Source organism: Telopea speciosissima, chromosome 2, assembly GCF_018873765.1.
Source record: "Telopea speciosissima isolate NSW1024214 ecotype Mountain lineage chromosome 2, Tspe_v1, whole genome shotgun sequence".
Lineage (NCBI taxonomy): Eukaryota > Viridiplantae > Streptophyta > Magnoliopsida > Proteales > Proteaceae > Telopea > Telopea speciosissima.
Genome location: NC_057917.1, coordinates 53,797,215 through 53,818,227, shown reverse-complemented (window position 1 = coordinate 53,818,227; position 21,013 = coordinate 53,797,215). Strand labels below are relative to the sequence as shown.

Here is a 21,013-nt window from a genome sequence, read left to right as displayed (position 1 = left end):
AGCCACAACAATACCCACCTTGTCGAAGACACCAATTCCTTCTGTAGGCATGAACTGCCACTCCATGCCATTTGTGATCTTCGTGTTCTGTCACCTATCCAAGCCACAGTCATTAAGCACAACACAAAACCGATCCAATTGCCAAGCTCCCAATGTAGCATACCGAGCAGAAGCACAAACCCATCCGTGTCAACCTGCCAACCCCTTCCACGGTCATGCCAACTGAATCCATTGTTAGAGCATTACTATTCAACCAACAACAATGTGTAACTTTGAACAAAACCAACTATCAGAGGCCTAAGTGTTCTCAAACTAGCTGTCACACCCCCAAAATGACTAGACCTGGTGGGGCCCATGACACCGGATTTAACTGGGGTTTGTGTAAGCAAAGCTTAAATAGTCTTATTAGAAACATATTATGCATGGATCTTAAACATTCATGAAGTTTAAAACTCGATAACTAACATAGTAAAACCATTCCTTAGATCCATAACATGGTAATTATTAGAGTCATAGCGGGGCATTAAATTAAAAACCATTAAAACGTACACCCATTCATTGGGTGGTAACATTGTTGGCATCTATCCCTGTTTAATACAGTCATCCTTAAGAAGTACATTTCTTAAACATCTATAATAAAATGTTTAAACATGCATATCATAGACCTTAGCTAAACTTCCAAGAATAGCAAGGTTCCCTTTAATTCGAGTGATCCTGCTCGATCACAATTCTCTTTCCTTTGTCTTTGGCTCCTTTCTCTGTAAAAACATTTATGATAATGGAATGAGCTTGATAGCCTAGTAAGCAAGATAAACAATCATTCATAATCAAACGTACTCTTTATTTTAATCAAAACTAGGGTAACATGCATCTTTCATTATTTTCACTTTTCTTTATATCATTCGCACGATACCCGTTTAACATTCTTAGCCTTAATCTCAACTCCTCATTGAAAATGGTTTCCTTTCATATCGGGCCATGTCTTGGCTAAAGCCTCAACACCTCTCTAAGCTTTTTGTGTAGGGTCATGTCTTGGCCTTAGCCTCAATGCCTCTCAAAACATCATTAATTACCATTCCGAGTCGTCTATTTACTTAGGCTACATTTTACATTTTTTTTTTAAACATTTGATTTCCATTATGTATATGTGTACCTTTCCCTTAATCACTCTTAGCGCTATCTTGAACATGTGAGTAATACATAGGAGCATAACATAGTTGCGAGACACAACATAAGCATAAATATTCAATTCACATGCACAGTTTATAAATCAACATCATGCATCTATCTCAATTATATTCTCGATCGTACATATAATGCTAATTATCATTTTTCTCTATATTTAAATAAAACTCACTTCCATTCTAACATACATATCTTCATATACTATGCATACAAAACTTATAAGTTGCATAATAGCATTCATTCATTTGTTCATTTGATCATTCAAAAATACATTCATTTTATAACCATAAATTTTAACATGATCGTGTATCATTTACTTATCGTTCAATGTTTCCAATACTTCCAACTTTATAATTGATCTTCAGGTGGCCCTAAGGGTCATCAAAATATCTCATTTATATGTCATTTTTTGTGTCCAGGGACTGATCAGTTTATAGAATACAACCATGTAAATTTTTTTTTTAAAAAAGCAAAAATTCATTTTTTTGGGACCTTTCTACCCAGGGGATCAGTTGATCGGTTGGTACCTCTGCCATCTGATACTTCTAAAAATTTAGGGAAAACTCTCAAAACTTTTGAGGATTTCATCTCCTAGCTTCCATACTTGAATTACCCTACTGAAATCCTTCAAAAAGATGCTCTAACACCCCTTGGAAACATAAAATAGCTTCTTAATTAATCAATTTAAGAATTACAAATGGAATACCTTCACTTTCAAGGAAAAACCCCCAATTCAAATGTTCTTCCTTCAAATCCTCTATCAAATCATGGAGTCCCTTCAATTCCACATGGATTTAACCTGTTTGTAACTTAAGCAAGAGAATTAAACTTCCAATTTTATAGATTCACAATTTAAATACAAGAATTAAAACTAAAACAAGCTTTCTTACCTTCAAATCCCAAGTAGAAAATCACCCCTTCAAACCAAGGCTCAAATCCTTCAATTATCCCTTTAATCTTGCTTCTATAACCCTCAATTTCATCAAATCATTCTTCAAAACTTCAAGCCCAAGTTTTTTTTCCCTCTTTCTCTTTTTTTTTTCCTTCTTTCCATTCCTTAGAAAAGCCAAGAGAATCTTCAATTGTATCACTTAGCTGCCCATAAGGATTATTTATAGTCCATGGCACTTTTGTAAATAACAAGTCTCTTCTTAGAATTTCTCAAAAAGCCAAGCCTAAAGTCTAAGCCCTAATCTTAACATCCAATAATGCTCAAAGATAAAAATATGTAGCTAAAGTCTTTTACTAAAATACCCTTAGTTCTATTGCTAGGTTAAAATTCGTTTAAATTAACTCAAACCAAATGAACCAAAATGAACCCAAATTCACAAATGAGCTTAAAATATAACATATTATAAACTAGATTCATAAATCAAATAAAAATCATGGACTTTAAAAAAAAACATCATAAGGCCTATACCTAGCCATTAATCAAGAATAACCCCATGAATCATTTTAACACTAGTAAAATTATAATTATAAGAGAATTCTTATCAAAATCAAGCAATATCATACAGTAGCATCGATCTCTTTCCATCCAGTCTAGTCACTTTATAAAAAATAAAAAAAAAAAAACTATTATTAAAAAACAGTACTTGAGACGGGGTATTACACTAGCACAAAGCTAGCTCTGATACAAATTGTCACAGGCATATTTTTAACGAAGTCAATATACTTGTGCGGTGCCTTGGATAACGCTTGACCAAGACTAGCCTAGACCACTCAAGCCCTTATGATGATCACCTCATATGCTTTCACAATAATTGATGGGACATTGATAGTCGAGACTCACTCGACCCCCCGGGTGATTCTTTACTGCTCACGCAACATGTCCCTTATCGTGTAGCCCAAGTCAGAACCACACAAAAACCTTGAAATCTCGAACGACGATGGTCGCTACTTCTGGTTCTTCGAAAAGATTTTGTGGTTAGTTGCAGCCGCATATGGAGACGTATGGAGGCGCAACGACGCACAATAAATGCTATATAATAGAGGCTATTGAAGAAGAAATGGTTGGATGACCTTTTATTCGGATTTGCGTTTATGTGATCTAGGTTTATCTGGGATTAGACGATTTTGGATTCGAAGATGGATCCCAATCCTTGAAGTTCTCTGTTTGATTGCATAAGTTTAGGGTTTCTTGATAATAAAAGTTCATTCTATGGGATCCCAATCCTTGAAGCAAAGTATCACTTCCAAGATTTTATCCATTCACCAGAGGATGAGGGTAACGTTGACGTCATTGGCCGCCAATTTAGACGATCATTCCACGTGGATGCATGGCTAGAGATTACCGTTGCTGAGTTTCAACAATTGCTCGAAATCCTTAATGGTTACGAGACAACATTTGTTCTTTAATGGTGAACCGCTAGTCGACTCTACCCGTACTCTTGCTCTTGGATGGTACAATATTCACCATGGAGATCACTTGGTGCTTTACTATCAGCCCTTCTATGGTGATACAATTTTTATACGTGCAAAGTTCGTGCCCATGATAGCTGACGAAATGATTGCTAATGGGTTTTCTCTGCGACTGTTAGAGACGATGTATAGTGTGAATGATTTGAGGGAGTTAATTGCAGGAATAACAGGAGTTGAGTTGAGTTGAGATAGCTGAGAATATACATTAAGGGAGAACGGAAGCAAAATGGGAAAGATCTCGAATATTATTTCATTTCCTCCGGAGATATAATCAAGATGACGTAAATGGATGGTACAACCAAAAAAGGGAGAGGGAGAGGGGGAGGGGGAGGGAATCTTTATTGGAATTGAAAGATGATGTATTTTTGACAACAACAAAAAACAAAAAACTCAGAACCACACCAATCCAACCGTCATGACTATGCTCAAGGTATAATACAGCCCCACTCGAATGGCATAGTGACTATCGAAGGCTTGTCAAACTTACGACATACTCGCCCATGTAATGCCACCACTGTCGCCCATCCTTGGCTAGTAGTTAACACTACACAGACATGCCCAAGCAAGGCCAACGCTAGGCCAAGCCAAGGATTGACACACCCACATGCTAGAATTCCGAAGGCTTGCCAAACCAATGGCATACTTGCTCATGTAATGCCACTACTGTCGCCCATCCTTGGCTAGAAGTTAGCACCACACAGACACGCCCAAGCAAGGCCAACACTAGGGCAAGCCAAAGATCGACACACTCACATGCTAGATATGGGATAGCCCACTTGCTTAAGCACACGTGCCACTATCACATAGGATATGCCAATAACATATAAATACGACCCTCTGCTCCCGCAGCAACATGCCACGACAGTGCCTTCCGCTAGCCCGTGGTCCTCGTTAGTAACCAAACCTACAAAGGAAACACTCATCACCCACTTTAGTTTTGAGTGCCCGCCCATGGTATCCACCCATGGAGTACCTGTCATGATGTGCAAGCGTGGCCAGGCCAACCCCGTACATAGTGCCTTGCCAGTGATAGCCTTGTTGATGCTTGTGGCTTGCCACGATGTCATGCTAAAAGGCATGACACCAAGGGGGATGAGGCACACCACCCCTCCTCAAGGTAGCTCTTATGATTTTTATGGATTTATAGAAGGAGAAATCGTTGAATCACGAAACGTCAGTAGGCAAGTGACCCCCGCTCCAAGCATCGCCATGCTCACTCCAAGCCCCAATCCAAGCCACCTTCAAGCTACCATGCACGCCCATGCATGCCCACCAATCTGCTACGATCATGCCAAGCAAGATGGCCATGACAGTGCGCTCTCATTGGTTACCGCATGCGCATGGCCGCTCTCTTCTGCCATTTTTACAAGAACCAGGGCGGGTCGACAAAGAGTAGATAGGAATACGGTCCACTGCCCTGTAACTAAGGGGAAGGAGTTGTCCTCAGATCCCTTTTAACTACTGTGTCAAATAGCTCAATTGATGCTTTCAAAACTTTCATGATTTATTGTGCACCCCTCTCACAATAGGGAGTCGAAGACTCAAAATAATCAAATGCCCCGTATTTGACACAGCGTAATCCCTCCCTACTATATGCGGACATGCATGAAAATCACCCCTCAATTTATTTAAGCAAATAAAGGAGAATTTTCCTATAATCAGCTATATTTAAATAATAAAAATTAAAAAAATGCACTATTTGTTGCAAGCAATGTTCCCATAATTATTCAACTATGTCATTAGAAATATACAATAGCTGAAAAATCAGATTTTCTAACTCAACTCGTTTTTCACAAAACTTGGTGACTCGAACGAGTATATCTCATCACAAACGAATCATGTTCTCTGTAATTATGAATACATTTAATATAATAGAATTGAAAGCAAAGTGCACAACGTTTAGACTTTTCAGTTTTTACTCTTCACAAGAAAAATAAAGACCCCTCGCAGACAACAATAATATTCTTTTTTTTTTTTTTTTTGTAATATTTAGTCTCATTTATTGGGTACATAAAGCTTCTGCGAACTAGAGTCCAAAAAGCTGCTTCAAGTCTTCTTCTTCTTCAAGACTTCAAAAGATGAGAAAAACGGTGTAACACAACGCACCGAGAGAGAAGAACAATGACTTGCCTTCTATGTTCGAAGTCTCTTTCCTTTATAGCATCGGCGGATTTCTCTTCAATTTAACATTCTAATCACTTGATACAGTTAGTCTCTCTCTTTCATTTAACATTATAATCACTTGATCCAGTACGTTTTGTGAAATCCCACACTAGTATTCTTCCCTTGCTTGTCTTGAAAAAGTGTTTTTCTTCTCAAGCACTGTTATTCTTCTCTCTCTCTCTCTAAGAAGCATTTGATATTTTCACATGGCTTCTACAATACCTTTTTCTCACTTGCAACCATTTTTGGGTGAAATCCACTTCAGAGTTCATTCCTCCTTGCACTAATTTCTTTCAAGAATTTCAATTACTTTATTGGTAGACGGACAGAGAAGTAGGAGAAATGATACCTGGGCAAAGTGAAATGGACCTAACTCGGGGGATTTTGCATGACTCGGACAAAACTACCGAGTCAAGGGAAAAATTAGTCTCACCAGGACCGAGTCTGGGCATTTCTAAGTTTGGGCAAGTCTCCAAGAATCTTGACTAGAGCACTATTTTTCACATTAATCATTCCCAAAATTAAGCAATAGGGCACTACAAATATACAATAAAAAAAAAAGAAGTTTTTTTACATAATTACAGTTTTCCATAATTTTTAAAAAGATGTTAAATTTTTTTTTATTACTTTTACTTTTTTTGGATTATAAACCGCAAATATTACATTATTATTTGCAAGAATTTATCTTAGATTAATTATCTAGGGTAGTAAATGTTTATCATGAATTTCCATACAATTTTATATATTTTTTGTAAAAATTCCAAACATTCAGATTTTCCATGTTCTTTTTCAAAGATTTACAAAATAAGTCTTGAAATATATGATTTTCCATAATTCATGTTCCCTATTTTTACTCATCTTTGATGATATCATCGCTTCAGTTGGCTATGTTGATCAGGTGGACCAGAAATAAATGAAATTATGAATTCCTTTAGTTAATATTAGTGTATAATTTTACTACAGCATTCCCTGAAGAAGTTCAAACTTTGATCAATCAATCAACATTCTACTATCTTCTTCTGCTCCTTGGTTGCTGCTGTCTGGTTAGCAACGTAGGCCCTTAGGGAAGGCGATTGGGTTAGGCGACGGGGATCATCTGGTGTTATTGTTGTCTTATGATTAATTCCCTCCTGCTGCTGCTTCTTCCATTGCAGCCTTCTCCTTGCAATGTAACCTCTGATCCAAGGACTCACGTCCTCATTGACCTTGATCAAGATGAAGAAGATGATACGGTAGATCACAATCATGCTGAGGAGTACACTGAGATCTACCCATTTTGATCGGTTCACGTCGATTTGGAATATGTATTCCAGTATGTAATCACCAGGAATCTTGGGTTCATCTGGGCTTTGGTTGTCAAAATACAACCCCCTCAGATCATTTTGATATTGACCCTGATCGAGTTGCAGCATCCAGATCAGTTGGATTCAATATTGGAGTTAGAAGAAGAAGAAGGAACACACATCCAATTGATTGATTCTCTTTTACCTGAAGGGCCCAGAAGTGGAAACTGATATAAGACATGGGGTACCGCCAGAAGGGCTTTGGGATGTCGTTTGGGAGCCTGAAGTACCCAGAAACCAGCATGAAAATACCCTATTCAATGTACAAGAGGTCACCATCATCATCAATCAAACTCTTCATCAAATGGAATTAAGTTCATACAGTTTCTAATGTACCAGAGAAACTCAAAACTTTCTGAAAGTTCATGATAAGAGATGGAACTAGTAGTCCTAATTAGCAACACCAAGAGGAGACTTAATGGTATATAGCTCCAACTGATTATTCCAAGAATGTGCAGTTGTTCTTGAATGTCAATGTTGTGGTGATTGGTTAATTAAAGCCATGATTCCATATTACTATATCCTACTGAATTTTCAAGAGAAAAAAAAATGGAGTTCGAATTAATTAAAGTGGTTTTGTTACCTGGATTCCAGCTCCAGTGATTATTCCCATAAGGAAGTTAGGGACAACACTTGCTAGGGCCATCATCAAGCTCTCAACCACTGTTACACTTGCGTACAAACACAATACGAAGAACAGATAATGCGTGAACCCTGGATGGAGGTGAACCATAAAGTAGCATATTGTTCCTGAGAGAAAGGTTATCATTATCAGAAATGGCATTGCAGAGAGTGTGTTGCTGATGACAAATGCAGCCACGCCATAGTGTCCATTCATCCTTTCTCTCTGGAAAACCTGCAGTGATCAACACTATATAATCATCATCTGTTTCAAGTTTCAATTAAGGTACATTTTAGCAATTATAAAATGCTAGAGTGACATCCATTAATTACTCACCTTCATATCCTCAACAAATGAAGGGAATCCTCCAATGGACATGAAAGTGACGAATCCAAAGACAAAAGAAGCACAAGAACCTCTTGCCTGGTCCATAAACAAAATTAATTCTTCATCAATATCTGAATTATATAATTTAATACAATATTTAAAGATTTGGGGGAGGGGGGGGGGGGAACTAGCAGACTTTCTTCTTTCTTCTTTGGCAGAACTAGTAGACCTAAAGCCAATATACATCGACACTTCTGATAACAGTATTTCGATATTTATCTCAATGTGGTAGATAAGGTCGGATGGAACTCTAAACTTGGAGGATGATTTTAAATCTTCTATTGATATTTTGACATGCCGGACACCAAAATACAAATTAGAGCATGAATTTCAGAGCATCTTGATCTATGTTCTTAAATAGAACCTTTTGGCAAAGCAGTTAAGTTCAGTGTAGGAAGGAGAAAGATGATTTTTCACTAAAAATTAAGGATCGACCAATCATTGATTTGGTTGAAAAAGAAAAAAAAATTCAGATTACTAAGCATTGGTGCTCCTGAGGCAAAGCTGTTAAAGGACTAGGGAAATACCAGAATGGAATTGTATCCTGTCCCCACGTTCAAGTATATAGATCCAATACAGAGAGTCACTAGGATATAGATCACAAGCCTCAGCCAGTAATAACCAAAGTCCCTTGACATGTTGACAAACGAGCGCTTTGTTAAGGTGAAGGCTTGCATAAAGAAACTAGCTTGAGTCCCTCCTGAATCTAGCACAGTTCCTTTCTGCAACACATAAGAAGAAAATTCGAGCTTTAATGGCCTACATTCAATGAACTCCTATAATTTTCCAATAGAGGATTGATAGCCATGCAGAAAAAACAGAAATCACACTGTACTCCATAGAAGTCCTGAAGAAGGTTAGGATCTGGAGAAAAAAATACTCACAACTTTGGAGATCTCCTCAACTCTCTGTTTTGCTGAATAATTGTACTGAGAAGCGTTATAGAAATCAATGAGCTTCCGGATAGCTTCTGCTGTAGTCATCTTCTCCAGAGGATCATCAGTCCTTTCAAACTGAATACAAAACAGATTTAGGGGAAGAGCAAAATTATCAGCCCTTCATGGATTCAAATTGGTCAGACCTCACCTGGTCACACAAGAACAAGAAGACCAATATAATTATAGATAAATTCTTACCCGCATTTTCATGGATCCTTTCAGAGTGGCTTTGACCTTATCAAAGTCTGAGTTTATGCACCTCAGAAAATGATCAGATGGGTTCCTCAGAGCTGGGCAAGGGAAGCCAGCTTGCGCAAAGAACTACAGAAGAGGATAAAAGATGAGAATGCTTTTCTTGCTGTGTCATGGAGGATCATTAAGAACATGGACTATGTCTCACCTCGTATGCCTCTGAAGCCTGTCCAAAATAAACACTCTTCCCGCCAGAGAGCAAGTAGAGGCGATCGAAAAGCTCGAAAACCTCACTACTAGGCTGGTGAATTGATGCTATTACAGTCCGGCCATCTCTAGAAAGGCCACGTAGTGTCTGGGTCACAAAGAAGGCTGAGGCACTGTCCACAAAATCCAAATGAAAATCCCATATGGTACAAGTATTTCTTAATGAGCTAGATCAGAATCCCTGGAGTGAAAACTTATCATGAACCAGTACAAAAGCAGAAAATGATCACAGAACTATGTATCAGACTGAATAAAGAACAAAAAGCGACATCAGGGGTAAGATGAAACAAAAAATGGAAACTGGGAGTGGAAAATTGAAATAAAGAAAAAAATATTGATTATGATTTAAGAACTAAATATCAACTAGTGAAAGAAAACAAAGTAAACGACAATGGCAATGACAGTTGATTCAATTTGTCTTGCTCTGCTGTTGAAATAGATAGTTATAATTGATCGATGTTGGGATCTAACCTATCAAGTCCGCTGGTTGGCTCGTCTAGGAAGAGCAATCTGGGTCTCATCAGGATCTCAAGAGCAATACTGACCCTTCTCTTCTCTCCACCACTGATCCCTCGCAAATGCCAGTTCCCAATTACTGTATCTGCGCAATCTTGAAGACCCATTTCAATTATGGTGCTCTCGACCAGAGCTTGCTTATCCGACCAAGGCATCTTATCGGGGAGACGAAGGCGAGCAGAGTAGGAAATCGTTTCTCTCACAGTCAAAGTACCGATCAGGTTGTCATCCTGAGTAACGTATGCCTGAGGTTCCATTACAGATCATGAGTTTACATGCAAATTGACTTAAAACAGAGAAACTAGTAAGGGTAGTAGAAGAAGAGTGACTTACCGCCGTTCCAAAGGAGAGCTTGGTCTTGCGGCCATTGAGGAGAATGGTACCGGAGAGGAAGGCGTTGGTAGCGAGACGGCTGGAGAGAGCATCGAGCAGAGTGGATTTACCTGAACCAGACGGACCCATGAGGGCAGTGAGGGTACCTGGCTCCGCATACCCTGTTAGACTCTCCAACACCTTCTGCGTCTCTCCGTTGCTGAGGGTCACCGTCACTGTCAGATCCTTCCATGTAACCTTCGCCGACACATCTCCCACAAATTCCATATCGGTCTTCTCCCTCCACAGGCTCTCACTCAAGGGGCTGAGCCCTCCTACCGTAATACCATTACCCTGTGGCTTGCTAGCCTCTATCTCCATTATCACATGACTTGCAGTTGCAGAGCTCTTCATTTTCTTTTGTTCACTACTCGCCATTAGTATATCAGATTAACTAATGAAGATACCAAAAACAGAAGATAGGTATCAGGATATATGTATCAAATGGATTCACAATCAGCAGAAGAGAGAAGAACACAAAAAAATAAAACAAATAAAGAAAAAAAGAAGCCAAGGACAGAAAGATGTGAGAAACGATAACTGAAACTGGAGAAATGGGTATGGTATGAGAGGAGTAAGTGAGGATGGGCCCTGGGGTTGGGTTGTAGTTCTAGACTTGGAGAATCAGAGAGAATACTGAAACATGCAAAAAGAGCCAACTTCTTACGGCTTTGCTTTTGGTGTGACAACCAATCAACAGTTCAAACCTGCTACATCCATCTTCTTCTTCTTCTTCTTAATTAGATCTTAATGGCCACCCACCTCACAAGGTCACCAATCAATCTATTGAACCTGAACATACATAAAGAAGATGAAGAGGAAACACCAAAAAATTGGGTTTTCTCATTTTCTTTTTATGATTACTACCTTGGAGATTTATTTTACTATACAATTTAGGGAATTTAATTTGTTCATAATGGGTTCTGGTAGTTGTTGGTAGAGCCATTTAATGGTCCGGTGTGTAGACCACACACCCGGCGGTACTACAGAGGATCTGGTCCCACACGCATCGCCTTTTATAAGGACATTACAGGACTTATACCTGTAATGACAATGACTCTCTATATATTGAGTTGAGTAGTACTGTCATGAGATTCATGACACATTAGTCATTGGTTATGAGCAATTTTGCATGCATGTGTTGTTTCTCATTGCCCAATTATAATTTCCCCCAGCTTTCCCCCAGCGAATTGAATTGATTTTGGGGGGTCCCATTGGCTATCTTGTAAGTATCGCGGGAACCCATCTTGCCAGAGAGATGGCCGCAAAAGATTAAGGGAGAATCCTTTGATCGAGACCATCGGATGGTGTTCATAGGATAGAAGGGAATAATAAGAGTATTATTGATCATTCATAAACAGGGGCAATAGTTAACAACCATGGATAGGTATGCCGCTCCTTTATGTTGTTTTGTAGGTTCTTTTTTTGAACTTATTCCCAAGTTTCTTAACGAGGAAGGCTCTATCAAAGACATGTAAAACGGTATCAATGCATTCAACTCCTTGGATTCATGGAATGTGTTATCGAAGCCTTGTGTAACTCATGTCCTTATCAATAACAAAAGTTACTATTAATCAAAAAAGTGGGGGGAGGGTATTCTATAAGCGAAATATTAACAATGTTGTTAGCTTGAGCATATCTAGCTAAGTTTAGAGCTATTGACACACAAAAATTATCCCTTTTTTTTAAATTTATCAAAAGAGATGTTCTTAGCTAGGTTATGTATATATAGAAGGTCTTTAAAAAGATGCCAAGGCCAAGGAGAGGAAGTTGGAGATGGAAGAACATCGGTGATATGTTGATTTGAACACCAAACTTCTTCAAGCTGCAACCCCAAACTAGAAGCATGGTCTAGTCCAGATCTAATGCTGAATAGTTCAAACTCCATATAGGTAGTAGACTTTATATAACTTGCAGTAAAAAAGATAAACCTTCCATGTAGCAAAATAATATAGGACCATCCTGTTAATTCTACTCCCAGAGGCTGGTATCCTGCAGAGATTAAAACAGGAAATTTAAAATTTGGTAAGGAAGAGTTGGTGGAGATTATAATGTCCCTCTTAGCACTAGAATATACAGAATGAGACAAAATTTGGGGGGGGGGGGATATATTTAAATCAACTAACCAACGGTTGACCTGATTCACCACCCAAATACGATCAGGTTTTTCTGAACCAACAACAGTTTTGTTCCTGATAGCTCAAATAAAGTAACAAGTAATAATAAAAACTTCAAAGAACCAACAAAAAGATTTTTTTATCTAACTTTTGAGAAAAGAAGAAATAGAAGCAGAAGTCTCTGAAGGAGGAGTGGGTCAGATATTCAGTTCTCAGCCCCAGAGGTCTAGCCACCCAAATGTATTTGACCCAATCGCAAAATAGGAATAAGTGCCAATAGGATTCGACACTATTTCCAAAAAAAGCACAGGAGGGATCGATTTGGAACCATTTGAAAATGATAGCTTTGATTAGAAGTCTTGCATTTAGAACACACCAGAAGAAAACTTTAAACTTGGGGTGAAACAAAAATGTTGCTTCATTTTGGTTTTGATCTCATTTAACATGTCGTCAAAGATAGAACAGGATTAGAATTCAACATATCAGCCATGCCCTATATACCTAACAGTTGGAATTATCATATCAATTGACAAGGGAAGAATTAATTCCTGGCAACGTTTATCTTATTTTTAAGTACTTTTTATAGGAGTGCAAGTTTGGGCCAACGAACCCAAGCCCAATTGATGCTCGCCCTGAGCCTGGCAAGGTCTAGTGTGGGCCAATCAATCCATGAGACAAGTACGGGCTGCGATTTCTAAGTTCGGGGTTTGGCCGGACAGGGCCTGAATTGAGGCCTTGAAAGGGGGGGGGGGTAAGGAGATTGTGACTTGTGAAGAGAAGGAGAGTTTTTTTTTTGGGGGGGTGGGGTTGGGGGGTTGGGAGAGAGAGAAGGAATTTTGAAGAGAAGAGAGAAGAAATTAGTTAATTTCTAAAAGTTTGGATTACCTTCTCTCCACTATATTATTTGTCTATTCTTCAAGAGTAATACAGCCAAAATCAAATTTAATAAGCACAAATGAAAAATACTCAATTTCTTTAAGAAACGTAAGGGAAAGGGAATGCTACCTGGTCGTGTGTTGTGACGTGTACTTGTGCCTAGACATAGTCGGACGTGAAATAACTGCCCCATCCCCATGGAAAGGTAGGGGTGTGCTGATCATTTTACACTCGATTGCGTTTGGGCACAGATACACACTACGGCACCCAGCCAAGTGGCATTCTTTCTCTCAAAAAGTAAATAAATGAAGAAATTATATTATACAAAAATATCCATAAAGATTCTTTCCTCAACAAAAAATAAATAAACCCCATAAAGTTAAACTTACAGCTTCTTCAAAGGAGCATTGATGATGGTCACAAAAATTTAGTGAGAGTATAGTAGAGACTGCAAAAGCGGAGAGTGGACAAAAATTAAATTTTCTTATTCCCTGTTTCCTAGTTCTTGAACTGGTTGGAGCAAAAACTAAAATTTCAAAAGTATCACTATTTTATTTAAGGGAAAAGATCCCTATGCCAATGGTGTAGGGATGCTTTCTCATGCCCTCTCACATTCTGATCATGACATGTAGATGGATTCGGGTCTTTTGTCGGGTGACACAGTGTGTAGCGCACCATCCGACGGCCCTGTGTGAAAGGGCACGTGGCCCAACACACAGGCAGGGTGTCGGGCTGCATGCCCGAGCACATAGGGCCGTTGGATGTGCGCTACACACTGTGTCGCGCTACAGAGGAGCCCAACACACATGTAGACTCCATATTGACACACTCTCTTCCTGACCATGTGGCTCCCCTTTTGACAAAAGTGTCTCTTGCACCATAATTGGGCAATTGATGCCAACGTAAAAAATTTCACCCACAATATCGGCGTGGGAACCTTCTCCCTTATATAAATTATGGGCAAGAGACCTCTACTTGGTCGCACGGTCTCTACACAAGTGTTTGGCCAATGGGGGAGCACGCCTGGGTATCTACCCAAGAGCAGAGGCGTCATTTCATGATGCCTCGTGAGAGGGCGTAGGAAACACCACAAAGTAGAGATCTTTTTCCCATAAATTATAGAAAACTAAATGCAATGATCTCTTGGTTTTCAGGTTTGCTTGCTTGTCACATGGCGTATGGTGTATGTTAGGAAAAGCCTCCTAACCATGGTTTGAGGAATCGATATCGGATCGCCCGGATCGGCTGATTCATATCGGTATCAGTGGAGATTGATATTGATTCCTGGCCGATCTAGTATCGATGGATCGGTATGGATAAGGGTAAAAATGTAAACAAATTTCAACTTTTCAAAGGAAATATGAGTAAATCTTTCCGATCTGGATCAGTATCAGCCCAGATCGATACCGATTACTAAAACCGGCTCTCAACTGGTCAATGTCTAATTTTTTAAGGATTTTATAATTAAGAAGATCCTTTTTGATAAAATCCTTCTAGAAGAAAGAACGCCGTCACATTGTGTAGTGTATGCTAACATCTCCCTGTGTCTATCATCTCGATCCCTCCTATAAAAAGACATAACTGCCCCCTTATTGTGGGAGGAAAGAGATAGACACAAGGAACCATTAGAGTACGTTACGTAGCCGAACATGTAACTCAATCCCTTATTATATGGAGAAAGAAATCATTCACTGTGGTGCACAAAATCTTTTGTCTTATTATCACCCTATTCTTTTTTATAGAAAACACAAATTGAAATTTACTTAAACAAAGTTGGAGAAGGCTGTGTACATTTGACCCTCCTCAGACAGGGCTAAACGCGGGAGCCTTATGCACTGTGGCCTTTTTAAAACAAGGTTGGAGAAAACTTTCGATCAAGAAATAAAGGGAAATTTACAAGAACAATAGGTGTTTGTATCCACCAAACATGAGAAAATTTTTGAGGTGCCCATGGCAAGAAGGTGAGCCTCTGTATTGGAGCTACGGTGTGCAATGGAAGGAAATAGAGATTAAAAACAAAAAAAAAAAACCAAAATATAAAAGAATGTCCTTGCAGAAAAATAACTAGTTTGAAGCTTCATAATTTTAGCAGAAGAGGGCGTCTCGGTCTCTTCTATAGCTGAGGCTGAGAGGGATCGTGATCCTCTACTGCCGAGCAGCTGTGCGACCCGCATGTGACCTCACACAGGTAGGGTTGAAATGACCGCCCCACCCACTGCCCGAACAATCTGCCAGGGTGGGGTCCATGCCCTACCTGTGTGATGCCGCATGCGGCCACACGGCTGCTAGGGCAGCAGAGGATCGAAATTAGGCTGAGAGACCCTACTAGAATTTGCATTCGCCATCATAAACCTGCTAGAGATATCCCTAATAGAAGTTGCATGCTGGCCACACGGCTGCTACCAACCAATTGCACTAGGCCCTTGACCACGGTTCGATCACTCTTTATTCCCACATTGTTCATGAACAAGTGAAAAGACTAGTTCATATATACTTATGCGAATATAAAGGCAGAGTTCCTTGAAGAGAGGTATCTCCTCTATAATACATCTTAGGTGTTCTTATCATAGTTAGTAAATTCGCGTATTAATTGTCGTATTTGATCGTATAATTCAATATTTCGACTCTTATCATATTTTATGAGGTAGTTTAATTCCATACGTCACTCTTAAGAACAGTTGTATTAATACATATTTATGTATTAGCATTTATTCAGTATTCTGTTTCTTTGGTTTTGATTTGTAGGTGTATGTTAAGTCTCTACACACACATACGTGGGATCAACACTATTTCTAAATCCCTAATTCCAAAATCCTCGACCCATCTCTTTGGCGTTTCTGGTCTGGAACGGTGTTCTGTGACAAAAAATGATTGTTTGATAACAGTCTCAAGAACGTGTTCAGAACGAAAATAGTGTTTGGAAAAACTTGTTCTTCCAAATTTGATATCAATTACAATAATACTATCCTCATCTATATTAAGACAAAAAAAAAAAAAACATGGAAATGTTTTTCTCTCTTACCAACCAAAAACATAAATTAAAATATCTCAAAAATTTTCATATTTAACATAAATTAAAATATCTAATAAATTACCAACCTTAACATAAATTAAAATATCTCATTAACATAAGCAAAGTATTTATAAAAATATGTAAAATTTCAAAGATGCCATTAAAATTGAGTTCTTGTGTGGATTAGTGCCATAACTAACTATGATATGAACAGTTGAATAAAAAGGGCCTTGGTGGATTCGAACCCCCCCCCTTGGAACATGCTCATGTTCCAAGTGTGTAAGTGTGTGTGTGTGATTCAAAGGGCCTTGGTGGATTCGAACCACCACCCCCTTGGAACATGCTCATGTTCCAAGTGTGTGTGTGTGTGGCTGCCAATGGTGGCCTCAGCCATATCTAGGACTCCTAATGAATTAACTTGCAGGTCTAATTTACTGTTATTAGATTAAACCCAAGTATTTAGTTGTTTCAGCAACCCATACATGCATGCTTTTATTTTAAAAATGCATATGATGCAATATGCTAAAAGAACTTATGAATAAATATGGCAATGCTACTGATTGACATGTTATGCTTAATTAGCTATTGTTTTAACAAAAACATACACTCTATTCAAATGGTAGAGATAAACTTAAAACTTTATAAACTTTCACAACAGCCATCAACCATGAACATCCCAAGTTTATACTGCAAGTAAAAGCTTAGAATCCTCCAAAGCCCTTATTCAGGGGCCTTTGAAGCTGGCTGCACCACATGTGATCTCTTACACTCAAAGCAAGCCTTGTCCATGAATGGGAGCTAAAAAAACCAGAATCCCAGACTCCAACCTACCTAATCCAAATTCACAGTTTCCAGACGACGGTACCACTTCTTCATCCATATGGGAATAGCATTCTCATTCATCAGAAAAAATCTTAGGATCTCCATAGAAGGTACTCGTGCATTTAGGCAATTTTTGGATTAACCAGAGAAGATTAATAAATCAACACTGTTTCTTCCATCCAACAAACAGAACAACCAAAACTAACACAACAGAACTATAATTGATGAAATGAGATGTACAAAACAAAGGAAGTCAAAACCTCACCTCAGCCATGTAGAGCTTAAAAATGGGATTGCTAGGTTTAAGATATAATAATCAGAATTCACACAATTGAGTCATCATTTTTACAATGACTTAAAATCCATTAGCTATATTCAGTTATATTTTTTGCTGGGCAGTTTGTTAGCTCATGCTTAAAGCAAGTTTCTCAATTTCAACTAACTGTTTCAAGGAATATCCAAACACAAATTCGAAAAGAAAAGTGCAAGCAGTTGGATACCATAACATCCAAAAGTGTTAATGTGAAAACTCTGGAATGGATATTGACATTCCATTGAATTAAAAAAGAATGTGAGATGTCGTAAATATACAAATTGAATTTCCTAATCTATTCCTAATCTATTGTCTTATATATGGTATGTACATCAACTACATACTAAGAATACAATAGAGGATAAGGTTGGCGAGATCGGATGAGCTGGGCACATCCTAAGACTCCCCCTCAAGTTGGAGCGTGAAGATTGCGAGTGCCCAACTTGGAAATAAGATAGCGAAACCGGTCACATCCCAATGGTTTCGTGAACAGACCCGCAACCTGTGAAGCCGTGGGAATCTTGGCCGGTTTGATGAGTCCTTAGTGCAACTTCTCATGAACTAAATGACAGTCAATTTCTATATGTTTGGTTCGTTCGTGAAACATCCGGTTTGCCGCAATGTGAAGTGCTGCCTGGTTGGCGTGAAAAAAGTGGTATGGGTTGAGAGCATTGATGACCTACATCTCTAAAGAGAGAGGCTAGCCACGTGATTTCACACGTGGTGATAGCCATGGTGCAATATTCAACTTTGGCAGAGGAGCGAGACACGGTGTGTTGTTTTTTTGTTTTCCATGAAATCGGGCAATCACCAAGGAAGATGTAGTAACCAGGAGTGGACTGACGAGTCATGGGGCAACTAACCCAATCTGAGTCACAGTATGCACGCAATTCTAGGGTGCAATTGGCAGGAAAGTAAAGGCCTTGACCAACCGTGGCTTTTAAATAGCGTAGGAGCCGAAGAGCTGCATCAAGATGGGGTTGGCGAGGCTGGTGCATGAACTAGCTCAAGATATTGACTGTATATGAAATATCCAGTCTAGTGACCGTTAGATAAATTAGGCGCCCAACTAAGCGTCTGTAAGAGGACGGATCTGGTAACAGAGTGCCATCTGAATCACTGAGTTTCAAATTCTGCTCCATGGGTGTGTCAGAAGGCCGGGCCCCACTCAAACCAGTGTCGTCCAAAATGTCCAGAACATACTTCTGTTGACAAAGAGAGAGGCCATTTTGAGACCTAGCCACCTCGATTTCAAGAAAGTACTTCAATGGGCCGAGGTCTGTGATGTGAAAATCATTGTGAAGCATAGCCTTGATGGTGCTAATCCAAGTATCATCGAAACTAGTAATGATTATGTCATCCACATACAAATTGATGAAAATACTTTGCTCCCCACGATGCATAAAAAATAAGGAATAATCTGCCTGAGAGTGTTGAAAGCCATAACGACACAATGATGTGAAAAATTTAGAGTACCATTGGTGAGATGCCTACTTCAGACCATAGAGAGACTTATTGAGACGACAAACAAAAGTCTCCCCCTTACGATGATAACCGGGTGGAGGGATCATGTACACCTCCTCGTCGAGATCGCCATGGAGGAAAGCATTATGCACATCCATTTGACGGAGGGGCCATCCACGAACAGTGGCAATGGCAAGAAGCAACCAAATAGTTACCAATTTGCCAATAGGTGCAAAGGTATCATAATAGTCTATGTCTTCCACCTGAGTGTATCCCGTAGCTACCAAACGGGCTTTGTAGCGTTCAATTGAACCATCAAAAGCACGTTTGAGTTTGTAAACCCATTTGGAGCCAATAGGCTTCTTGCCAGGTGGTAGAGGAACAACAGTCCAAGTATTATTATGAGTCAATGCCTGAATTTCAGCTTGCATAGCATCTCTCCATTCTTGGTGTTTCACAGCTTCAGTAAATATAGCAAGTTCTGACACACTAGATAAAGAAGTAAGAAAAGGCAAATGTGCAGGACAAAAATGAGAATATGATAAAAAATTGGCCATAGGATGGGTGGTACCTGACCCAACAGTCGTCGAAGAAATTTTTGACGAGGGAAGCGGGCAATGGTAATCATCGAGATGACATGGTGGAACACAGGTGCGTTGAGAACGCCTTAAAGAAGTGGTGTTGGGTGGTGGAGGTGGGTTGGAAGGTGGAGTTGGTGGTGGTGGCAGGTTGGATGGTGGTGCAGCAAGTGGATTGGAAGGTGCAATGGGATCGGTAGGTTCATGGATGGGTAATGGGAGAATAGGAGACCCTGAAAGGGTTGGGTCAGAATGTAAAGAAAATGGGAATACGGTTTCATGAAATACCACATCACGGGTCACATAAATTTTTTTAGAGGTGAGATCAAAAATCCTGTACCCCTTTTGACCATGTGGGTAACCCACAAAAACTCTTGAGGAAGCCCTTTTATCAAATTTATGGTTGATGTGAGGGTGACGACCAAATGCCAAACATCAGATTGGGGGGGCGGCCATGAAGAATTTCAAATGGCACCTTGCCTTGAAGGATTTTGGTGGGTAAGCGATTTATTAAATATGCGGCCGTCAAAAGGCATTCACCCTAAAATTCAAGTGGCAAGCGTGCTTGAAAGCGCAGGGCACGAGCAACATTTAAGAGGTGCCTATACTTGTGTTCGACCACCCCATTTTGTTGAGGGGTGTCAACGCAGCTGGACTGGTGGAGGATGCCCAATGAGTTCAAATAAGCAGAAATTGGGGTGTTGAAAAATTCTGTGCCATTATCTGATCGAAGGCACCGAATGGTGGCCTTAAACTGTGTATGTACCACATTGAAAAAATGAATTATGAGGGATTGCACTTCAGATTTGGATTGAAATAAATATACCCATGTGCATCTTGAAAAATCATCAACTCTGGTGAGAAAAAACTAAGCACCAGATAAAGAGTTAATGCAAAATGGACCCATACATCAACATGTAACAGTTCAAAGCAAGCAGTAGTTTTTATTGTACTAGAAGTAAAAGACAAACGAGTTTGTTTAGCAAGAGGGCATATAGTGCAAGTGCAATTGTCCGAAAAAGAAATACTAGAATCAATACGGCAAATACTAGAATGAGAAGTGGATCCAGGGTGACCCAACCACCAATGCTAGAGGTCGAAATGAGCACCCGGAGAGGCAACTGAGACAAAAGTGGAAGGGGGAACCGCATCCAAAAAATAGAGACCACCATGCCGCCTACCCGTCGCTAAAGTCATCTTCGATTGAGGGTCCTGAATAAGACAAGGGTCAGAAGTAAAAATAACCCAACAGTTAGAATTAGTGATGAGTTTGCGAACCGAAATTAAATTAAAACGAAAGGATGGAATGCAAAGAACATTAAGGGGTTGAAGGCCTGGAAATAAAGTGACGCTACCTACATGGGTAACAAGGATATGAGAACCATCGGGTAATAAGACAGGGGAGGGGGATGTAGTTACATCAG

General features: G+C 39.4%; 1 protein-coding gene across 1 annotated transcript; it reads right to left on the bottom strand.

The window, feature by feature from the left end:
- Window positions 1-6,767: 6,767 nt before the first annotated feature.
- LOC122650863 (ABC transporter G family member 11) lies at window positions 6,768-10,818 on the bottom strand. The gene is made up of 10 exons (XM_043844234.1): window positions 10,368-10,818; window positions 9,990-10,279; window positions 9,460-9,631; window positions 9,258-9,380; window positions 9,006-9,134; window positions 8,649-8,843; window positions 8,071-8,157; window positions 7,696-7,968; window positions 7,258-7,365; window positions 6,768-7,163 (listed from the first exon to the last, which is right to left on the bottom strand). Exons 1-10 carry the CDS (start codon window positions 10,782-10,784, stop codon window positions 6,768-6,770), a joined length of 2,190 nt encoding a protein of 729 aa, XP_043700169.1. The 5' UTR covers window positions 10,785-10,818.
- Between the last annotated feature and the right edge of the window lie 10,195 nt (window positions 10,819-21,013).

Coding starts and splice junctions, on each gene's coding strand:
- LOC122650863 (XM_043844234.1), bottom strand. CDS start 10,784: ATGGCGAGTAGTGAACAAAAGAAAATGAAGAGCTCTGCAACTGCAAGT. Junction 10,280..10,367: donor AGCTCTCCTTTGGAACGGCG/GTAAGTCACTCT, acceptor ATGGAACCTCAG/GCATACGTTACTCAGGATGA. Junction 7,969..8,070: donor CATTTGTTGAGGATATGAAG/GTGAGTAATTAA, acceptor TGATCACTGCAG/GTTTTCCAGAGAGAAAGGAT.